The sequence below is a fragment of the Triturus cristatus genome, chromosome 8 (assembly GCF_964204655.1).
Source record: "Triturus cristatus chromosome 8, aTriCri1.1, whole genome shotgun sequence".
In the NCBI taxonomy this organism is placed as follows: domain Eukaryota; kingdom Metazoa; phylum Chordata; class Amphibia; order Caudata; family Salamandridae; genus Triturus; species Triturus cristatus.
In genome coordinates, this window is record NC_140591.1 from 471,994,639 (window position 1) to 472,017,497 (window position 22,859).

At 45.8% G+C, this 22,859-nt stretch overlaps 1 protein-coding gene across 1 annotated transcript in view; it reads left to right on the plus strand.

Moving 5' to 3' along the window:
- Positions 1 to 22,859, plus strand: part of RNASEH2B (ribonuclease H2 subunit B) — a 247,040-nt gene that overhangs the window by 116,277 nt on the left and 107,904 nt on the right. The window contains exon 6 of the mRNA XM_085621944.1: positions 18,851 to 18,915. Coding sequence (XP_085478070.1) covers positions 18,851 to 18,915 — 65 coding nt within the window. The remainder of the gene's footprint in view (positions 1 to 18,850; positions 18,916 to 22,859) is intronic.

The following is a 22,859-nucleotide window of genomic DNA, read 5'->3' on the forward strand; positions in this document are numbered from 1 at the left end:
ATGATAACTATCAGTTCGACTTTACACCTTTATCCAATGTATCCACATATTACTACAAACCGTAACGTATTTCTAATGTGATAGGACAAATATAATTCTAAATAAAAGACTTTTTCTAAAAACAATTTACAGCAATATTGGCAGACAGTACGTTTAAAATTAACATGCTGCAATAAATTCACATATTACTACAAACCCAAAACTATTTCCAATGTGATACTAATGCCATTCAAATAATGCCCTTTATTAGAAACTATTTCAGTATTTGCAGGCAGTCCAACCTATTAGTCGATGTCTCATGTTATAGACAACAGAGTCTCCCAGATATTTCCATTAAACTTTAATATTTGGTTTTATGGAGTTTTGTTCTTTGAATTGATAATTAATTGTATTTTGTAATATATCAAAGTAATCAATCTGTGGTATCATCAGGAAAGACTTATGCTCCTTGAGATTACGCAAACTTGTGTTTATTCGTTTAGACCGTAGCCATGATCGTGTGCTACGGCCAAAACTCATCGGGGCAGCAGCCACTTGTTTGAATAAAAACGTTTGCTGCAATTTCAAGGAGCACAAGTCTCTTTCCTGATGATGGAATGGATTGATGATTTGATGTGTATGGGCAGGCCTCACCTGAGCTGGTGCCGCTGTTCAGAGTGAGATGGGGAAGCTGGAATAAGTGATGCACTTGAGTCCAGTTCAATTACTTTATTACTTCACCTTAGCTGACAAACGCGTTTAGGCCATGGCGGCCTTTGAGAAAGGTTTGTCAGCTAAGGTTAAGTAATAAAGTAATTGAACTTGATTGGAGTGTGTGCTACTGGCTTTACAACAGCAATGAAAGTATGAATCATTGAGTTGCAGTTTCGCCACCGCAAAGTAGCGGCACCCGCCTATGAGTGAGCGGCGGTATTGGTGAAAAGTTGGAGATATATATAGATATATATATCTACATCCTACTGGCGGTCGCCAGTAGGTAGTTATAGTTAGGACCTATTTTCCATAGGAAATCCGCAACATTCTATTCCCAATACCTTTGGCGCCGGTTGACGAATCTTTGTGAAATTTTCAAAACTTTTGGCCAGCTCCGGTCCACTCCTATCCTGAGAAGTCTCGGGGTGATTCGTCAAGGGGGGGCCGAGAAAAAAGGGGGGTCCCCATGCAATTTTCCATAGGAACCTTAAGTCGCAGCTACAGCCCGAACTGCTAAACGGAATTACACCAAATTTGGCAAAAAGGTAGCCCTTGGTTCAGAGTCGTGCCTTTTGGTTAAATGGTATGAATCCGTTCAGTAGTTCCTGAGAAAATCAAAAGTAAAATCACTTATATATCTATGGGCGGGGTGGATCTGCGCACCCTCCCGATCAAGAGCTGCATGTTAATTGGCTGTCATCAGTAAGTGTTGGCAGCCATTTTGTGCCTCGGTAGAACCGAGGCACAAGAAATCCTTGAAAAAAGTGCGCAAAACGCAAAAAGGGGGCAGGGTAGAAACACCCTGACCTCCTAGGCCTGCTTAGAGGGTCCCACAAGGACCCCCTGGGCCCCCCAATTGTTTTTTTTTTAAACTAGAAGATGCGCGCAGGGTGCGTGGGTCCTGCTGATTTTAAAACAAAACAAAAAAAAACGAAGTGCGGGCTCCCGCGTTTCGTTGATAATTAGCCCCCGGGGGGCCAAGTCTCGGGGGCAATATTATGTGAAGGGGGGCCCAGAGGGGCCCCCCAGCCCCGTGGACCGCCACCCCGGGGCTTTATAAAATTATGTACGGTGGCTCACACTATAGCCTGTCTAAGGAAACGATGGAGAGGACAATTGTACGCCACCTCATATTCTAGGTTTGCAAAGGGGGCACTCATATGGATGGTACCAGGGTTTCCCTTTCAACACCTACGTCAAGTAATCGATACAGAGGGGAGGTATGTCATCCTGCATGGGAGGTTGAACGGCACGGAAGTGTGCATTATTAATGTATATGCCCCCAGTGAAGATAGTGCATCCTTTTTCCCTGATCTTATGGATGCGGCTTCGCCATACATGGGGGCACCATTGATGCTGGTAGGAGATATTAAAAATGTCCTTGATGGCTTTCTAGACCGTGAACCTCCTCGATCTCACACTAAGCCTAAAATGACTAGCGCACTACAAGATATGCTAAAGGGTATGCGCCTCCGGGATGTATGGCGAGAGCTCCATCGTGCCATTAGGCAGTTCTTGTTTCACACGCCCTCCACAAGAACCTCCAGTAGACTAGATTTTTGGTCTCTCTCTGCAGACGTTGGTTGGAGTGTGGGGAGATAGCTACCTGCCCAGATATCTATCAGATCACTCCCCAGTCCTGATGGAGTTAGGGGGAGAAGGGTTAGATCTGAGATACCATTGTGGCAGCTTAGTACTGAAGCTCTAACAGACTCCATTTGTAGCCACAATATCTGAGGAATTGAACCGGTACTTTCAGGGGAACTGAGAGTCAGCCTCCTGTTGCGCGACCGAATCGCAGGCCATGAAGGTGGTCATGAGGGGAATCTGCATCAAAACATCCTATGGGCTTCTGCATCAATTGGAGCCGGATGTCAGTGCTCACAAGGCCAACCTGAGTAAGCTGGAGGCCGAGGTTGCCACAACTCCCCAGAAATTGAGGGAGTGGTGCGCGGCCAAGGAGGCCCTTCTGACTGACCTCCGTCGGTTAGAAAAGCATGTTCACACAGCCTATCGGCAAAACCTGTACAAAGAAGGAGACAGGGGCTTTGTTAGCACGACTAGTAAGGCAAGAAACATCGGTATTATGCAGATCCGTGCCGACAACGGGACATTGGTGTACACGCAACGGACGATTGTAGATGCTTTGGCGAGTAACCCGTGAGCGGTATATGCAGAGCAATCTGGGTCAGGCCTAGAGGCAATTCTTACCTACCTGAACTTAATTGAGCTCTCCCGTTGGAGCCTGAGGAAAACGGAGGCTCTGTGCCCCCGATCACCAAAGAGGACTTAAATCTGGTTATTAATCGACTTAAACCGGCCAAAAGTCTGGGATATGATGGGCTCCCGGCAGAATTTTATAGGCAGTTTGCCCCACTGCTGGTAGATAGGCTCCTGGAAGTCTATAATGAGGCATTGGAAAAGGGATTTCTACCACCCTCTGTGAGGGAAGCACTGGTGAACAGGATCCCAACTTGCCCAGTTCCCTATAGGCCAATTTCGCTGTTGAATATTGATGTAAAAAATACTCTGCGGGATAGTGGCGGAACGTCTGCTCCTGAGGATGTCACGACTTATCCATTCAGATCAAGCGGGTTTCATACCGAGAAGAAGTACAACTCGTAAGTTCCGACGGTTGGCGCATGTGTGGCATGCCCGGGTTTGCTAGAAACTGATTGTGCCAGAGCACTGTTGGATATCGAACACGCGTTCGAATCCGTGGCCCTATAAGTGGCAGGTCCTTCAGCGACTTGAGTTAGGTGAGCAGTTCTTAAAATGGGTGCAGTTGCTTTATACAGTTCCCTCTTCCAGAGTCCGGGTAGGGTGGTCTCTGAACCGCTCGCTCTTGGGCGGGGCACCCGTCAGGGATGCCCGCTTTCTCCATTACGATTTGCAATAGTGTGGCCAGGGGCTCCATGACGACTAAGTTCTGTGCTGGACCCCTGGGGAGTTAAGTTGGGGGGAGACTAATCCTACAGTCTCTCTATACACAGATGACACACTGCTCTATTTGACACACCCGGAGAGCACTATACCTGTGCTTCTGGCAGAATTGTGGATCTCTGGTGAGGTCTCGGGACTTCTCATTAACCCCGGGAAGTCCAGGGTGGTCCCTATCAGCAGATTAGCCGCGGTCCCACCAGGGGAGCGACTGCATCATAGAATTGCCATGGGCAGGAGAGGGGGCACAATACCTGGGTATCCGCCTGGCAAACACAGCCGCTGCCTATCTCGAACTTAACGTTGGCTGTGTTGTGGAAGGGTTGCGGGGTCGATTCGCTTTTTTACTGATCTGCCGTTGTCGCTCATGGGGCGCATCGCGGTTATAAAAATGATTGTTCTGCCGTGCTGCCTGTATGCACTGCATCACTCACTCTATATAATCTCGCAATTGTATTTTCATACGCTAGAGAGTCTATTGGTAGACCTCTTGTGGGGGAAGAAATGCAGATGGGTGCGTCTGACAACGCTATAGCGGACGTGGGAAAAGGAAGGGCTGGAGGTGCCCCGCTTGGAGTTTTACTACATGGCCTCTCAGTTGCAGCATGAGGTTCACTGGTTAGACCGCGAGGAAAAATGGGAGAAGCGCCTGCTGGTGGAAACTTATGGCGATCGCTCGCTGACAGAACTGTTGATGCTGGGGGGCGGAGTCCCCAGAGCATGTCTGTATGTTGTACGTCACGTAGCAGTAGTATGGGAGAATGTGGTGAGGCGGGTGGTGCAGCATGCCCCGTTCGCTCCTGATATTCCCCTGTGGGCACTGCGCCCATTCGCCAGTATCGCTAACTCCATGTCAGTTCACCGTTGGAGGGGTGGTGGCTGCCAGACGCTGGGGGACCTTTATGTGGACGGAAGGTTTGTAACTCGGGAAGAGGCACAGGAAACCTAGGACCAGGCCAATTCCTGCAATATGGGAAAATCTCTAGTGTTGCATGTGAACTTTGGCCAGGGTTCCCGGACGAACCCCCTACCACTAACACTCTGAAAATCATGCTGTACATGACGCCGGGGAGGTGACTAATTTCCCATCGCTATAGATCACTGAGGGATGATTTACCAGAAGAAACTCTTGCAATTAAGCAAAAGTGGGATATGCTAATGGATGAACCCCTGTCAGAGAGTGACTGGAGAAAGGTACATGAGGGGTGCAGAGGGTTAGTGCAAATGCACGATTTAAGCTCCTCTAATATAACCTAGTACATAAAGTATACCTCACCCCACGCATGCTACATATAATCTACCCGTCCCGTATGGATGAATGTCCCAGATGCAAGCAACATGGGGAGGACTTCCTCCATAAGGTATGGTCATGTTCGTTACTGCTTCCCTTATGGAGAAAAGGTACTTGCATGTCTACGGGAGGTCACGGGCTGGAGTATTCTCAGAGATATTAGGCAGGCACTGCTGGGAGTATTGCCTGCGCCAAAGAACAAGAACCGTAGCAGACTATTTGTCAACCTGGGACTAGTCCTGGCTAGGAGGTGGGTGGTCATAGCATGGATGCATCCCCGGCCCAAGGTATGCTGGCATGGGCCTCCATATTGGCAGACATGCAGGAAGGCTAAGCGCCTACGTCCCAGGAGCCCACGGGTGGGGAAGCTTCCCAAAGAGAATAAAAGTGGAAAGCTGCCTAGGCCATGTATGGGTTCTAGCAATTCTGTGTTTGAAAATAGGTATTTTCTTGCCTAACCATCCAGAGTGCCTCTGCTAGGGTTGTGTATTGCATGTCTGGCTTTTGAATGACAGGTGGCTGGAGAGGGCTGTGGCTCCAGAAGTCTGATGGGTCTGGGATGGACTGAATAGGCCAGGGATGCATTTAGAGTAGAGGGAGGAGATTTCCTTCTCACCTGAAGGGCCCGGTCTGCCTTCAACAAAGCAGTCTCCACCTCCTGCCGGGAAGCTGCACCGGTGAAGACAGAACTGGTTTTGACTAGGTACAGACACTCTGCCACCAGAGAACAAAGACTTGTGTAGTATAAATATTGGGGCCCAGACCCCAGAACTTCAGATCACTTCTGGGAAATCAAGAGGAAACCTTTGCCAAGGAGAAGAGCCGGAGAAGCTGTTGAGGAATACTTCCCCTGTGCTGTTTGCTGTATGGGGTTGGCCTGCCGTGGCTGCTTGCTGCCAAGGAAAGGAGAAGGACGACTTTGCTGTTTTGCTTTGTCACCTGCTTGAAGAAACAATATCTCCAAGGGCTTGAAACTGAGCTTGCCTCCTGTTCTGAAGTCTCAGGAACATAAAGACTTCACCCCTTCTGTCGTCCTGCATCTGGAACCGCGGTTTCAGTTGCTGCAGAAGGAACTGACAACACCAACGCCGGCGAGCAACGCCGTAACCTGCCTGAAGTTGTGAGCGCTGCTCCAACGTGCGACGTGGGCCTACGCCTGCTGCTGTGCCGCATCGACTCCGAAACAGATTTCTCCATCGCGAAGCCGATCCTCGGCGTGGGTGACTTTGGCACCATCATGACATCACCTCTCCGCAGTAAGGAAACGTCGTCTCACCTTCCCTGTGCTGCAGTAAGGAACAGAGTCTACACCTCCCCTGGGGCCGTAAGGGACCGATGCCGTGCAGCGCCTACAAAGCCGCACCCTCCGACGCCATGAGCTGTCTTTGTTTGTTTTTTATTGCTTTTCCAAGGTACTGTTCTGTGTGGGCCCGATGCCTCGCTCCTCGCGGTCGGCGGCGTACTTTGGGATTTCCACCGGTCACGACGTCGTTATAACTCCAAGTGGAGTGATTTGTTGCCAGAGACTGCATTTGAGTGAATAACCTATTTTTGAGAATACCTCAATAACTGTACTGTGGAACATAGTCGTTTGGTCATGTTTTAAGTTTAGATAAAGATTACTTAATTTTCTAAACTGGTGTGGTGTCCATTTGTAGTGTTTTCACTGTGTTACTGTATGTGTTGACAAATGCTTTACACACTGCCTTTGAGATAAGCCTGTCTGCTCGTGCCAAGCTACCAAGGGGGTGATCAGGGGTTATTTTAGGAGTGTATCCCCCTTACCCTGACTAAAAGCAAGGGCCCCTATTTGGTCAAAGGTACCTACCTCTGCCAACTAAAGACCCCCAAATTTAACAAAGTTTCCTTTTAAGAGCATTATTGTCCACTTAACATCTGTATCAGTAATAGGAGCTTCAATGTCCAGTGCCTGTTGGGTAAAAAAACCAAAGGGACAACCTGTAGTGTCATTTCTTTTGAAAGTCAAATAAAGAAGGGCAGTTGGTGTGTAGTGATTCCTAACATTTATGAAAGGCATCTAGTTTATCAGATTATTTCAGAAGTGATTGACCATCAAAGGAAAGAATTTAATAACATTTAAGTTTAGCCAAGAGTTTAAGAGGCAATATCTTTCTGGCTTAACTACCCTCGTTGATAAAGCTGCAAGACAAAGTAGGGTAAGCTTTGCTTTATTATCAACTAAATCCCGGGGGGGGGGGGGGCGGGGGGGGGGAGGTGGGTGTCTCTAAGAGATACTTATGTTCATTGTAAATCCTCCACAGCTACTAATGTTATTGGATATGTAACCACATAAGGCAAGATTACATCAGTGGCTACCATATGCAAGATTACCAGCAGTGATCACCTCAGTGCATCAGGCATGGTTGCCTCCATTTCTAACAGATATACTTTTGAATTGTGTATGCGATCATGTAACCTGATGTGGACTGACCATGGAAGGTAGGGGAGGGGGAGGGGAAAGTTAATCACTGAGATATGTGGTATGTGTTATACTAGAAAGAAACATGTGGGGTCCAAAGTGGTCTGTAAATGGTAATTTAAGCTAACGATGTTCAGATACAGATGCTTGATTTAATTTATCAATTTATAGAGCGCGTGAATGCCCGAAGGCGTCTTGGCGCTAAGATATACCCTTTTCTCTTGAAGATGTTGTTAGAGCTATGCGGAGAACAGCCGCAATGCAATACGGTTACCTACAAATGCCAATAAAACTTTGAGAAAGAAAAAGAATCTGACTTGGGGATTACTATTGTTTATTTTGTAGTTCTGATGAAGTCGCTGGTATTGAATTACCATAAGACGAAACACGTGTTGGCTACTTTCATATGGCTTCCTATTACATTATGAACTTTGCTGAATCCGTGTTAAGATTTGAAAGGGAATAAAAGAAACATCACAACAATATATCAACTATTGTATTTCTTTGATATGTTTTTTAGTGTTTGGAACCAACTTAAGTTTGCTACTTGGTGAGGACACTGACTTCACTGATTGGAAGGGTTGGGTGGCCCATTTCTTTGGCTCTTGGAGCGCCTGCTATGAACACTTCGCTTTAGACACTTCAGTACTCTGTTTTACGTAACTGTTACCCAGCCACCTTTTGTTTGTATAGAAAAGTTCAGTGGTGGTGGCGCTGGTTTTATTGCTTGTGGCTAGGGCTGTCTTCTTTGTTGCCGTCAGCAGGCGGTGGTAGAGGTTGAAGGAGGTCTAGAAGGCTGCCCTGATGGAGGTGTCCTTGCTTGGACGCCATCTTCTCTCCAGCTGTTTGCTGTCTTGTTTCGCTGTTCTGAGTTCTTGGGTGTACCAGCTGGCCTTTTTGTTGCTTTTGATGCAGACGATGCTGTTGGCACAATACGTGATCCAGGCATTGAAGTTATTTACTTCCTGTTTGAGGTTGGTTGCATCCAGCTGGTCTTTAATATTTTTTTCCCACCTCAGGGGGATGTGGGGTGTGCTTGCTGGTCGTCTTAGGGGTGGCAGTGTGTGGGCTGGAGAGGCTGAAGTGGATGATGGGGAGATAGGTCCACGTGAGTTCTGTAACTTGGCTGTATTTGATACGGTTGCTGGAGGTGAAAATGGAGTCCAGCGTGCCCTACGGTGTACGTTCTAGGTCAGTCCAAGGCTGCTCATACTGTTGAGGAGGTGTGCGGTGTTATTGTTTGGGTCGTCGATGTTGAAATGTAGGTCAACAGGTAAGATTTAGTCCTTTGAGTCTAAGGCTAGGGGCACAATGAAGTTTGGGCCAGTATGCAAGAGTGCCTCTGATGGTTGTCTTGTCGTCCAAGTGGAGCTTGAAGTTAAGATGTTCCATAGGGGTGGTGCACTGCATGTGTTTTTTGTGGATGATGACTGATCCTTCCTCGTTGGTGCATTCCTGGTAAGGAATTTTATATCCACCTGAGATCGCTGTGGCAATGTCTGGGACGGATGTGGAGTTGAGCCAGGTCTAAGTAAGGAAGACTATATTGGGTGCGAAGGTGGTGATGAGGTCCCATAATTCGGTGGAATGATTGCATAGTGCGTGTGTGTTGAGAAGGGCGCATGCGAGTTGGTGTTTTTGTTCAGGGGGTGTCTATGGTAAGTTCGGGGTTGGGCTGGTCGGTGGGCTAGTGTATATGCTGTGCCAGGTGAAATGTTAGTGGGTGTAGGTGAAAGGTCCTACCGTGGAGCACTGGACGGCGTGGTGGTAGTGTTTGTTGTGGCGTCCGGAGTCAAGGGTGTAGAGTTCGGCGATGGTGTTTCTTGGGTGGGGGGGGAGGGGCAGGTGTTGTGGCGCTGGGCGCGGTCCAGGCATGCACGGGCGCAGATGGACTAGCCTTTGGCATGCACTGCGGACTACATTTAAGTAGGTCCTGCGGTGGGTGTGGCTTCTGTTTGGCGGGAATAACAGTGAGTGGGAAAACCCAGGTGCGGTGGGGACTGAGGCAACAGCTGTATCAATGGATCAGTCTGTAACAAGCAGCACCTGGAGCCCATAGGCAAGTGGCAGGCTAGGTGTACTGGTGCCTGCTGTTGAGGTCGCACTGCGGCCTGTGTTAAGTAGGTCCTGTGGTGAACGGGGCTTCCGTTGATGGGAAGAACTGTGAGTGGGAAAACCCAGGCACGGTGGTGTCACTGGATCAGTTTGGAACTAGTAGGAATTGGATGCGACAGGCAAGTGGCAGCCTAGGTGTCCTGATTGTCAAGCAAAGAGTAATTACATTTTTTTGTTTTCATAGTTTATTTGTTGTGATTTCTGGTGTTTTGTCAACTTCTGGAAATTAGTGGTTATACATTCCTGGACCTTGAAAATTTGCCAGGTCATAGCTTTACCAGTGCTTACATAACTATATGGTTTAGTTGCATTGATTTTGCCAGAGCTCTTCACACCCCCTTTGTCACTGCTATTCTCAAAAGGGTCACTCTTTCACCTATCTCCTAGTTCCTCTGTGTCACAGTGCCTCTTTCCAGAGCATCTTCCCTTAGTTCCTCTCTGGTATAGCTGGTGCATTATTTATTAATACAGCTTTGTCTCCCAAATAAACTGGCAACAAATGTGATTGTAGAGCTGGCCTGGTGCTGTTAATTGGTCACAAACAGACTATGCTTAGACATGGCTTAGTGGATTTAGGCACCTGCGGTAGAGATCTATATGTATCCAGCAATTTTGAAGGTAGCCATAGGATACTGGAAAGATAACTCAAGTGGTTAATGCTGCTGTCACAAGTCTGAAGTATCATAAAATAGGTCTGATGTTTAATGTACCTGCTGCAGAGCATCACATGTAGTGTCTTTTCAGTAACTGACTCTCTGTGGAAGTAGAACAATATTTAAATAATTAAGCTATCTCTTGGAATAATCTCCTGCTCTAACTTTACTTTATAGTTGGGAATGTGTCTCCTTTATGGGCAGAGATTCAGTACTACTGTACCTCCAGTCTGTCACCTTCAACTTTCTTCACCTGTTTCTTTACACTGTGCTCATCAAGTGGTTTTATGCCCACATTTTCAGTTTGAAAGATGTAATATAGATAGATCATTCACCTTAACTAAAAGATTCTGGACTGTTTGCTTTCAAAATAAAATTTACCCAAAAAATATTAGCAACTTGGAAAAAAAGACGATGGAGGCTACAGACCGCTTTGTGGTTGTTTTAATGATTTTTGTGAGCTACCAACAATGTCATGGTGCTAGTTCGCCTTTTCAAAAATCTGGTTTCTCTGTAGAAAGGTTTTCAATAGTTTCTTGAAGGATAGATAATTTTCCTGGAGTGTGTGAGTACATGGGCAGGGCATTACACAGTCGATCGCATAAGAACAGGATCATCCTCCATGTTTGATTCTACATATCTTCAAAGGGTTCAAATGACAAGCAGAAGAGGAACATACATTCTGGGCTGCTATGTGTATTGTAATTGTTTCCCTAACGAATTCCATAGATTTCCCATAGAGGGCTCTATGGCTGATGGTGAGTGCTTTAAACTTGAACTTTTCTCAATTGACAGCCAGTATAAATGATCAAGATGATGAGAAACTTATATTCTCCACAGTGGCCTTGTTTTGAATAATCTTACGTTATTGTGAGACATACTTGAAACTGAAGATGTCACCCCTGCGTGTGCAAATGCTAGGCCCTCATGCTTCTAGGATTAAACCTAACTTTCAGTCAGAAGTTGGTATTACTCAATCCCCCACTTCAGGAATCTGAGGAAATTGAATGTTTTGCACACTTAACTGGTAAGGGTATTTTGTATGGAAAGCATTTTGGCAGGTGGGTGCTGCCACTTGCAGTGTTGGCAGCCACCATAATACCTTGATCTATTCTTGTGCTGGAACGTGTGATTGCAGCAACAGCAGCAGTTTGCACTGTTGCTTTTACGGCTTAATCGGCCTTGAAATTCCCAGCATCATGTATATTTACACGCTAATGGCTCAAGGTGTGTATCGCATGAGTCTGTCGCAAACATGCTTTTAGCTTGGCCGCTTGCCCCCAAAGCATCTTTTGCTTTATTGTGCACCCTTTGGAATTTCTTAATCCATTCTGTCTCCAATAGTGAAAGTACTTGTAAGACTGGACACAATAATATCAATCGCCCACTATGAATGAGGGTAATCCAGCATCTGTATTCTCAAGTGCCAGAATTGGAGCTCTGCGTTCAGCCAGCTGCACTGTGCAGTCACCAGGTGACTGTGTGTAGGTTTTCTCAGGGTGGAATTCTCCATCCTGTTTGCAACCCTTCACGATGGTGCAAGCTGCTGAGTATTGGTGCGTTGTTCCTATGGCAGGCTGGGCAGACCCATCAATATAGATGATGCATTTTTACTGATCAAGTGGCTTGACTTTATCAGGCAGAGGCTATTCATGTTCATATTGCAGGAATGCTTGTGTTTGGAGTGTAAAGTCAAGAACACTGACCTTTGTCCAGGCCTCCACAAAAATGACTTGTTTCTACAGAGTCATCTCTCTCTCTCTCTCTCTCTCTCTCTCTCTCTCTCTCTCTCTCTCTCTCTCTCTCTCTCTCTCTCTCTCTCTCTCTCTCTCTCTCTCTCTCTCTCTCTCTCTCTCTCTCTCTCTCTCTCTCTCTCTCTCTCTCTCTCTCTCATTCTCTCTCTCTCATTCTCTCTCGCTCTCATTCTCTCATTCTCTCTCGCTCTCATTCTCTCATTCTCTCTCGCTCTCATTCTCTCTCGCTCTCATTCTCTCTCTCTCTCGCTCTCATTCCCTCTCTCGCTCGCATTCTCTCTCTCATTCCCTCTCTCTCTCTTTCTCTCTCTCTCTCATTCTCTCTCTCTCTCGCTCTCATTCTCTCTCTCTCTCGCTCTCATTCTCTCTCTCATTCCTCTCTCTCTCTCTCTCTCTCTCTCTCTCTCTCTCTCTCTCTCTCTCTCATTCTCTCTCTCGCTCTCATTCTCTCTCTCGCTCTCATTCTCTCTCTCGCTCTCATTCTCTCTCTCGCTCTCATCCCCTCTCTCGCTCTCATTCTCTCTCTCATTCCCTCTCTCTCTCTCATTCTCTCTCTCATTCCCTCTCTCTCTCTCATTCTCTCTCTCTCTCTCTCATTCTCTCTCATTCTCTCTCTCTCTCATTCTCTCTCTCTCATTCTCTCTCTCTCTCTCATTCTCTCTCTCTCTCTCTCTCTCTCATTCTCTCTCTCATTCTCTCATTCTCTCTCTCTCATTCTCTCATTCTCTCTCTCATTCTCTCTCTCTCTCTCTCATTCTCTCATTCTCTCTCTCTCATTCTCTCTCTCTCTCTCATTCTCTCTCTCTCTCTCTCATTCTCTCTCATTCTTTCCCTCTCTCTCTCTCATGCTCTCTTCAGTCTGTACCACCGTCAGGATCTTTTCTGTTGGTGCAGAATGCAACTCTGCATTTGTTTATACGTTTAATTTATATGCAATAGGTACAGTGTCTCCTTCATTGAATGTAACAAAGGTGTACCCTGATGCTCCCGCGATTATTCGGATCATCAGCTTTGTTATGTTTACACAAGTATACGTTTTTTGAAGCTAGAATGTCCGCTTGTACTGAATGTAAAATTTGTGCGTTCAGCTGTCCAATGTGCCTTAAACCATTCTGTGTAATCTGGAATGCAAGTTCTGCCAAAATTTAGGAAAACCAATATGGAGTGAAGTCTTTTCAATGTGTTCAGGGGTGTAGGAGCGCACACTTCTCTAAGAAATGTGTTGCAAGGCTTTTGCCTTCTCTTGATCGCACATATCCCAGAAACAGGACATTGAAGTGGGCAGTCTTTGATTTTTTTAATGTTTAATCTGTAGCCCATGTTGGCGAATCTCATGGTAATGCGATCCACTCTTGTGAAGTGAATAGAAAGGTCATCATCCATTAAGTAAACGTAATCTACATATGACTATGCCTGGTCATCAACATTTTGTAAAATTTCTTTAACCAGGGCTGAAAATAACCCAGGGCCATCCTTTACCCCTGGGACAAATGACAGAACTGTTTTTAAGAACCCAGCGTGCTAAACATGGTCAAGTACCTGCTTTCAGCACCATATTTTGGCATACAAATCAATTTGAGATATCTTGTGGTGTTCTGTATTGTTTCTGTTTATTAGTGCAGCATTCTGCGCATTCTCTTCTGCACATGTACGTGTAACTGTGTTTAGGTGTCTGATCTAATACTAGATGACAAGCATGGTCTGGTTTGATCACGGGAAACAGGATGGTTCATAGGAGAGGTGCAACTTTCGGTTACACTTTGCCTTGGTATTCAAGTTGTGTGGAAATCTCTTGAACTTGTTTTTCAGTCTAATTTTTAATGGGGTATTGTCTTTGAGGGTGTGGGGCTGACATCACTGGTATTACATGATAAGGGGAATCATCATCCAACCTCACATGGTTGCGATATAACGCTGGATCTAACTCCAGCTCCTTGGCATATAGATGTTTCAATGATTCTGGCACGAGGTTGGCGAAAGCAGGTAAAATTACTCTTTATCCCTCTGGGTAATCCATTACAAATTCAGGTTGCCAATCTTTTTTGGCAAAGAGAATATCTTAGCGGAATGACAAATTCTCCCAAAAGAGAACATTAATGTATCTTGGTATGTCCTTCTCCAATTGGAGTTACATCTCATAAGCGATGCTTGACACTTACCCTAGTATCCTATCTTTCTACCTGGATATAGTCACTCAACGCTACTGTCACCAGACCATCCATCAGGTTCCGACGAACTATCATGACTTCTGCCGCGCTGTCCAGCATGGTCAGAGCCCACTCCCCACTCAGAAGCAGAATCCTCAATATCCACTGCATGCTTGACTTTTAGTCCAGCTACCTTATTCTTTTTAAATTGAGGTCTGACTGTTTAGGTATATCTTCCTTTTTAGGTCTCGCCTACGCAGCGCGCATGCGGTGCATAGGAGGACCTTTTAGCTGTCACTCTGCTGTGTTTTTTAAGCACATGCTTGTGGTGGCATCCACGTTGCGGGAACGAGCAGCGGCGCGCATGCTAATTGGCCGCTGCTCGCTCCCGCAAGGCGGATGCTGCCACAAGCACGAGTTTGCTTGAAAACAGCTGTTGCCCGTTACCTTCTGAACTGCTAGTCTTTCAAGCGCGTCTGCTTACATTGAGCGGCGCGCATCATCGCTCCTGGTTAATCTCTCCACTGCCTCTGTAGCCGTCTCTCTCTACCTCACTTCCACTTCTGTATCTCCTCTGTCCCCCTCAATGCAATGGCCCTCCCTCTGCCTCTCTCACTCCTCACCCCAGCCTCCACTCCTCTCTCCCCTTTCCATGTCCTCTTTCCTTCCCCTCCCTCTCTGTGCTTCTCTCCCCTGCTGCGCTCTCTCCATTTCTTCTTTCTCCTGCTGCACTCTTGGGCTCCTGCTCCGTGCTTCTCTTCCCCTGCTGCACTCTCAGGCTCCTTCTCTGTTCCTCTCTCCCTTGCTGCACTCTGTCTCCCTCTTCAGTTTTGACATTCATATTTTACTTCGTGCCTCGGCATGACCTCTCTTGAAAGAGTTTTTTCGTGTCTAATAAAATTAGTTTAGAAGTTTGTCTGGCTTAAATGCAGCCTTCATTTTTTTATATGACCGGGGTCCCCGCTATGCTTGCTTTTCACTTTTAGATTGGCAATATTGCAAGAAGAATGGCGGTCTCGCTTGCAACATGATTTCAGTTGCTAAATAAAAATGAGTCGTTCTTCATAGCTGCCAAGTTTCAGATTGCTTATATGTGATATTTTATTGGATTCTGTGTAGTTAAGTAACATTCAGTGACCCAATTTGTGACACTTTCATGGAAGTAAAATCAGCAAGGATGTACAGACGCCGTCGGCAAAGAGTTAGACACATTTGGAAACTTTCATGGGGTGAGTGCATGATGAAATCAAAAGTTCCCTTATAATTGCATTATCGCGCAAGAGGGTTGTGCGTGTTAGCACTGTTATAGTTGAAACTAAGGAGCACCCTATGGTTACGATATACACATGTATATCAGCCCACAATTGCATGTTAAAGAAAGTGCTCGACTTTGTTTTTCTTCCGTTTCTAACCACTGATTTACGTGAGAGCATTCTACATGGGACCCTCTATTTTTAAATTCTATGCAGATTTCTTGTTTAAACGTACATCTATAACAAGCATTGACATAGCCAATAGGTCTCGCCTTTGGGACCTTAAAAGTATTTAGTTATGCAGCACAATATCCTTGGTGCAACAACATCAACTGTTGCATGGCTAAACACTTATAAGGTCCCAAAGGCGAGACCTATTGGCTATGCCAATGCTTATTAATTATATAGTCAGATGACAGTTGTGAGTCCTTCACTTACTCCTCTAATCTGTTCTCTGACCAGCCACCTCTCTCCGATCGTTTTTCAGATAAATACTGAAAGGAACGAGATGAGCGTGTATCAATATCCTGGTACCTGTAAGGTGTCTTAATATTGTCAAGGTTACCCAAGTTATAGCACTTCTCTGTGGGTTCCTGTTGAGAAGATCCACCCCGTGGTTTATTTTTTTCTTTTGTTTTTCTCATCCCACTTCTTTGTATAAGAGTCGGGTACTTGCTTTGAGTTATCCTCTTCAGAATGACTCTGGCTGGCCCCCAAATTATCTCTACTCATAAATGTCTCCGATAATGTTCGGTAATTTACGCTCCTGCTCTCCCGGAGCCAAATTTGTGAGCCGCTGGCATATAGCGAACTCTGCTTTTTACCCTTTATTGATACTTAACATAATGGCGGATACTGCTGCAAAATTTCTCATCAATTTCATCCCCAAATCCAGGGCAGGGGCTGCCCTGTACACATTTTGGATCTGTTTAAGCACCCCTGGCAAAACGGCTAATGTGGGGGTACCATAAGTTCTGGTATGTACTGCAGCAAAGACTGTTCCTCAAGTGGCGCAGTCTTCCACAGGTGGGGCCATACCCATTGGCAAACATATTGTAAGAATTCTGTGTTTTTCTGCAATCCCATATGGGGAAACGCTGTTTCAAGCTGACTTGGTTTTTTGTACAATCCAGAATAGAATCTCCTCCCATCTGGGGGAAATATTACCCAGAACAGCATTGATAGTCTGTCGACTAATGTCTAGTGTAGTCAATTTTGGTTGTGCAGCTTGAGCAGTCCTCACAGGATTGGCTGTCATTGTTCGCATGACTGGCATTTATATATGCCAATTAGATCCTCATGCAGTCTTCTTAATTGTGCTAGTGTCATATTAGTTACGTTTGGATGTGGTGTGTAACCGGCTAAGTCTGGCATGTTGCTCCTTCTTTGCTGAGGGGACTTAGTCTAACTTTTTCTGTAGTGTGTGGTAGGGTGCCTTCAAACCAATTTCTGTGTTCTTGGTATGTTAATGATACTTGTAATGCTTAGTAAGCTGTATAGTTATTTGGAACGTCCGCTGCAGTGTAATTGTGAAACCGCTTTGTTTGGTCATCTGCTTCTGGGAATGTAACCCATGAATAGACTACCTCTGTCCTAAATGCTTTGTGAGCTTCAACCAAAAGGTAACCTCTCCACCCAGCGTGAGATAATGTTGTAGTACCTTCTGAGTAACTGCATGTCTGGAGTTTTCAGGTATGTTACGTGCCATAACAATATGTGGAATTCAGAGAGGGTACCACAATGAGGTGATCCTTTGAAAGGTTCAAGCTTAAACAGCCTACAGCCAATACATAGGGGTTACCTACAAAGCTGAGAAGGATTTTTCCCTAACACCTCTGACGTCTCAGGTTAGTAGGTGTATAGGGGTCTTTGGGTATACAAAAGAAAACTACTCTGGCAATCCATTAAATTAGAAACCAAATTAAAAAGTTGGTGGCACCATGTCGTACAATTGTCAGGATTGTGCCAGACTGATTCTGTGCACATCCTCAGGATATGTTGGCCTGTAGTCCTGCTAGCTCACAGTGCACTATCTGTACCGCAAACTTGACCAGGCAACAGATGGATTATGGAACCTCAGAACATGACAACCCTGACTCCCTAAGGAACTTGTGGTAACAGATCTAGAACCTTTTCATTTGGATTCTCATACATGCCCAACGAAATACACAACCTGCAGATTCAATATTTATTGAGGCATTGTGATTTTTTAGTAAAACATGAGCGCTGCATTGATTAATAGAAGGAAACCTAATAATGTAATTAGTATTATGAGATTAGTGAAAAAGGTGGACAATTCCACCATTGTGCTAAAACAGTGAATATATGCTGGCATGTAAGTACTGTGAATAGTGTACTCCTACCTAACGCCCCTATACCTAGTTTTGCCTAGGGTGTGTGATCTGCCAGGTGGGCTAATTTTACCATGCATGCAGGCAAGTGTCATCAGGCTGTCTGTCTTGGTGTAGAGCTGGACATCTGTTGTATGGGTAAACAGGAATTAGCTGAGTTGGAATTCCGCCTTCAGTGTCAGTTGAGTGCTCCTCTGCCCTAAACAAGGAAGTGATTCTGTATATTTAATAAACAGTGACCATGTCGAAACCCCAGTCCAACCACAATTGTTTATTCTAGTTCTATAGCTTCGTCACCTATCGGACAATAACATTGGCATTTGTGCAGTGAACTTTATCCCTTTTACTGAATGTTCAAGGTGTCGTGAAAGTGTGCCTGCGAAGTGGAAATTTTAGCAATGCAGATTCGGAGAATGGTATCCTGCATGGTCAAGCTCGCAAATATATACGTCAAAAGTTAATGTTTAAAAGAGAAGGCGACTTAAGAAACAGGAGCATGTAAACGGTGGTGTTTCTAATCGGACCTATCCTGACCACTTGACACAATTTCCATGAGTCTTCCTGTATGGAAATAATTACCTCATCAACCTTGACACACAACGTTCTTCTCTTCTGCATACTATTTAATGCCTGTCATTTCTCCATGAACCTCGTTATTCTAGTGCTCTGTCTACTCTAACTTTGAAGACTAAGCCCTCACTGAGAACAGCTACAGCCAGAAGCTGTAAGCAAATCCATAATTAAATCTATCAACCATTTGTAAGCAACTACAAATATCTGATATCTCACATTTATAGATTCATGGCAGCCATTCTGCTCTGGTAGTGATGTGAGGAAAGAAGTCCAATAGTGGAAGCCCCACAAGAACCCATGTGTTAATGGGTAAACAAGAACTTTTATACAAAATAGGTTCCAATAAAAGTAAGTTGATGCTGCAGCCCTGGTCATGAATACACACCACAGATAGCTGAATGATCCTTTATGCACTTAATGGGGTCCTCCTTTTGGAGGACAGCTGTGGCCGTTCTGGAGCTGTGGCGGGTGTTCTGAGATATTGTTAACCAAGCGAAACAGTGCATCCGTTTTGCAATATAGGCATTCTTATTTAAATCTGTGACTTTGTTTTGTGAAGCCGTGATGGTAATCACAGCAGAAGGGCTCTTGTTTCATTGGACAGCAGCATCATTATTTATTTTTCTTTTTTCTTCTCCAGAAATCGGCACCAAGAAATTTTTCAAATATAGTAAAGAAAAAACATTAACTTGGCTGAAGAAAAAGGCAAGTGTTTCTTTTTTTTATTTAGTTTGTAATATACTATGTTTCTGCACCCAGACACTACATCACTTGGTTTCATATGTCACGTCTAGCGAGTATGACAGACTTTAAAATGAAGGTTCTCATAAACTTTGCTTGACTAAATTGAGGAAATCAGTAAGGGTTTAGTGCTGAAGAATAACAGAAGATTTTGCGTGTGCGTGTGTGTGTGTGTGTGTGTGTGTGTGTGTGTGTGTGTGTGTGTGTGTGTGTGTGTGTGTGTGTATATATATATATATATATATGTATATATATATATATATATATATATAATGTGTGTTCGAGGAATGTGGGCTGCTGAATTCATATCTGTGCATAGATCGCCGCCTAGTGTTTGGTCCGGATGATTGCACATTGTTGTCCTGGAAGAGTCTTTGAAGTATCACGAGATAGGTGGCTCCTCCCCTGGACTACAGTGCGCATGGGCATCCTCAGATTGTTTTTTTCTCCGCCATTGGGTTCGGATGTGCTTATCTTAGCTCAAGTTAGGAAAACTTTATTTAAGGCCAAAAGCCTTTAGATATCGTCGGTATCGTTTGTGTTCGGTATCGATAGATTATTATACTTGTTTTCGAACTTATTCACCTTTATCGGATCGAGTTTCGGTCCGAACATCGATCGACATTCGAAGATGGAATCGAGGACTCCCTTCAAAAGATGCCCTCTATACCACGCAAAATATCCACACGTCGATGTCCATCCGGTGTGTAACAAATGTTTATCACCGGATCATGATGAGACCAAATGTATGGCCTGCGCCCGGTTCCGGTCGAAGAAGACCCTTCGGAATCGACGAGCGGCTCGATTGGAGGCCAAGAAATCGGCGCCTAACCCGGTTAACATATTCAGTACCGAGGACGAAGAAGCCGAGAGCGTCGAAGAGGTAGACCACTCCGACGACGTTGAAGAGCAGGATGTTCAAGACCAATCGGACCCTGCTTCAGAGCATGACTCCCAATATGACGACGAAGATGAGGAGATCATCCGGGAAGAAGACGTCGTCGACGAGGTAAGAGACGACGAGGAGGCCCTTGGGGCTGAGGAAGATAGCTCAGGTGAGGGGCTAGGCCAATCCGTCGATGCGGAGGCCGAGGGAGATAGTCTTGATAAGGCTCAGGTCGAGGGATCGCCTGCAGGCCTTACCCAAGATCGGTCGGATCGTTCTACAGCCCCGCATAAAGGCCCGGCTTCGAACATTTCAAAAGAGCCAGAAATATCAAAAAAGACTGGAGTCAATTCCGTGAAATCGAAACCAAAACCTGCACCGGTCAAATCGAAACCGAAAGTGCAACTGGTTCAGGTCGGATCGAAGGCATCAAAACCTTCCAATCCGTCGACACTAAAGAAGGACATCTGAGCCGACAAACCAAGGAAGGACTTCGGTACCGAGAAACCAAAAAAGGCCCTCGGTCCCGAGAAGCCGCAGAGGCCTATGGCACCGAAGGTTGGGGCACCAAAGACCAAGGTCAAGGTGGTCGATCCGACTACAACACCGAGGAGTGCTGAGCAGATCGAAGCCCCGAAGACAGGAAAGAAACCGGAGACCGCGTCGAGGCCTGTCTCCAAAGAGCCTGTCGGATCGAAAGCACCGTCGACATTCACGTTGCAACTGGTATCGGAGTCCCTAAAGCGCATCAGGGAACGGGACACTCTCGAACCGAAAACGGGTCCCAAACCGAAGAAGGTCGCCAAGGCTCACTCGGCTCCCGCACCGATCAAGTTTGGTTTGCCACCACCGGGGACACCTAAGATGTTCGAACTTAGGAAGAGTATCGAACAACCACAAACAGTGTCGACAGGAAGGACAGATGTCGAAGACTCACAGGACCAGTTTATCAACGTAGACACTGGTAGACTGTTGTTCCGCAAGCGGAAAATTGTCCCAGAAAAGACTTTGGAATCATACAAAATTCCACTGAAAAATAAAATAGCGTCAGGTTCGACACCAGTGCTTGTGGAACCTTACCAAAGATATCATCAGGAACCACAATCCTTTTCTCCCGCACACTCGGAGGCGGATGCAGGAGAGGGCTATAATGAGGATACCACTTATCCTGTGGATATTGACCCTGATGAATAACAGCAAGACCAGGATCAAGCATGGGGAGACCCTAATGACCCAGGAGACCCACAAAATGCTCCTGACACTCATATTTATAATATAAAAACATCTCCCACTGAAGATACTGCTGCTTTTAACGCCCTCATTGAAAGAGCGGCGGCCAATCACGGAGTGGAACTTCATTCTGACTCGGTGGAAGAGGATTTCTTGGTGGACACGTTCTCAACATCAGAAAGAACAGTCAAGACTCTACCAATGCTAAAAGGGGTTATTAAACATGCTAAGGACATCTTTAAGGAGACAACGAGAGCACGGGTATTGAACCCAAGAATAGAAAAAAAAATACAAACCAGCCCCAGGAGACCCAATGTACATTAAGGGTCAATTGCCGTTGGACTCGATGGTAGTTTCTAATGCTCGCAAAAGAGCTAACTCGCAAACTACCGGTGATGCTCCTCCTCCAGACAAGGAGTCCAAAGTGCTAGAAACATCGGGAAAAAGGATAGCAACACAAGCAGCAAACATCTGGCGCATTGCCAACACTCAGGCACTCCTGGCCAGATACGACAGGTCACACTACGATACCCTAGAAACACTAATAGAACACCTACCAGATGACTACAACGATAAAGCGGAGCTCCTCATCAGAGAGGGAAAACTCATTACAAATGCGTCCATCAAATGCGCGCTAGATGCAGCTGACACTGCAGCTAGGGCAATCAACACAAGTGTGATGTTAAGGAGGCACGCATGGTTGAGAATATCAGGGTTCAAACCTGAAATTCAAACTAATATCTTGAATCAACCAGTCAACCCAGACTTTTTATTTGGCCCCGAGGTTGATACTACACTAGAAAAGATTAAAAAGGACACTGAAACTGCAAAATCTATGGGGGCTCTACAGTCGCAGCAGTTTCGGAGTGGCTCCTTTCGTCACCCCGGGAATAGAGGAGCAGCTAGAAGTCAGGGGTCCCAGCAGCATTACAATAAAGGAGGTACCCAGAGTACCTATAATAAGACTAATAGGGGCGGATATCGTGGATCCAGCACCAAAGGCAGAGGACGAGGAAACAACAACACCAGGTCCTCCGCCAATAACAAACAGTGACGACTTGTCACTGCCCCCCGACCACATAACACCAGTCGGGGGGAGACTCCAACAGTTCCTGCCAGTCTGGAGATCCATCACCACAGACAGGTGGGTCAGAAAAATTGTCCAGTACGGTTATTGTCTGGAATTAACATCCAATCCACCCAACATACCACCAAGACACCGTCCTATGTCCGCAGAGCACTTGACGTTATTGCAGCAGGAAGTACTAAGTATGCTGCAGAAAGGAGCCATAGAGCTCGTGCCTGTAGAACAACGTGGGTCAGGGGTGTACTCTCTGTACTTCTTAATCCCAAAAAAGGACGGGTCTTTGAGACCTATACTGGACCTAAGACCTCTCAACCAATACATTCTGTCAGAGCATTTTCATATGCTCACCCTCCAGCAGGTTCTGCCGTTACTCAGTCAGGGAGACTTCCTAGCAACACTAGATTTGAAAGATGCGTATTTCCACATACCCATGCACCCATCACACAGAAAATATCTCAGGTTCACTATTCAGGATCAACATTATCAGTTCAAAGTCCTCCCTGTCGGAGTAACAACAGCGCCCAGGGTCTTTACCAAGTGCCTAGCGACAGTGGCTGCACACTTACGGAGACAGCACATTCACGTCTTCCCTTACCTGGACGACTGGCTCATTCAGGCAAAGTCAGGCCAGCAGTGTGCCAGCCTCATATCCCACACCATTCACCTTCTTCACAGTCTGGGATTCTCACTGAATTATCCAAAATC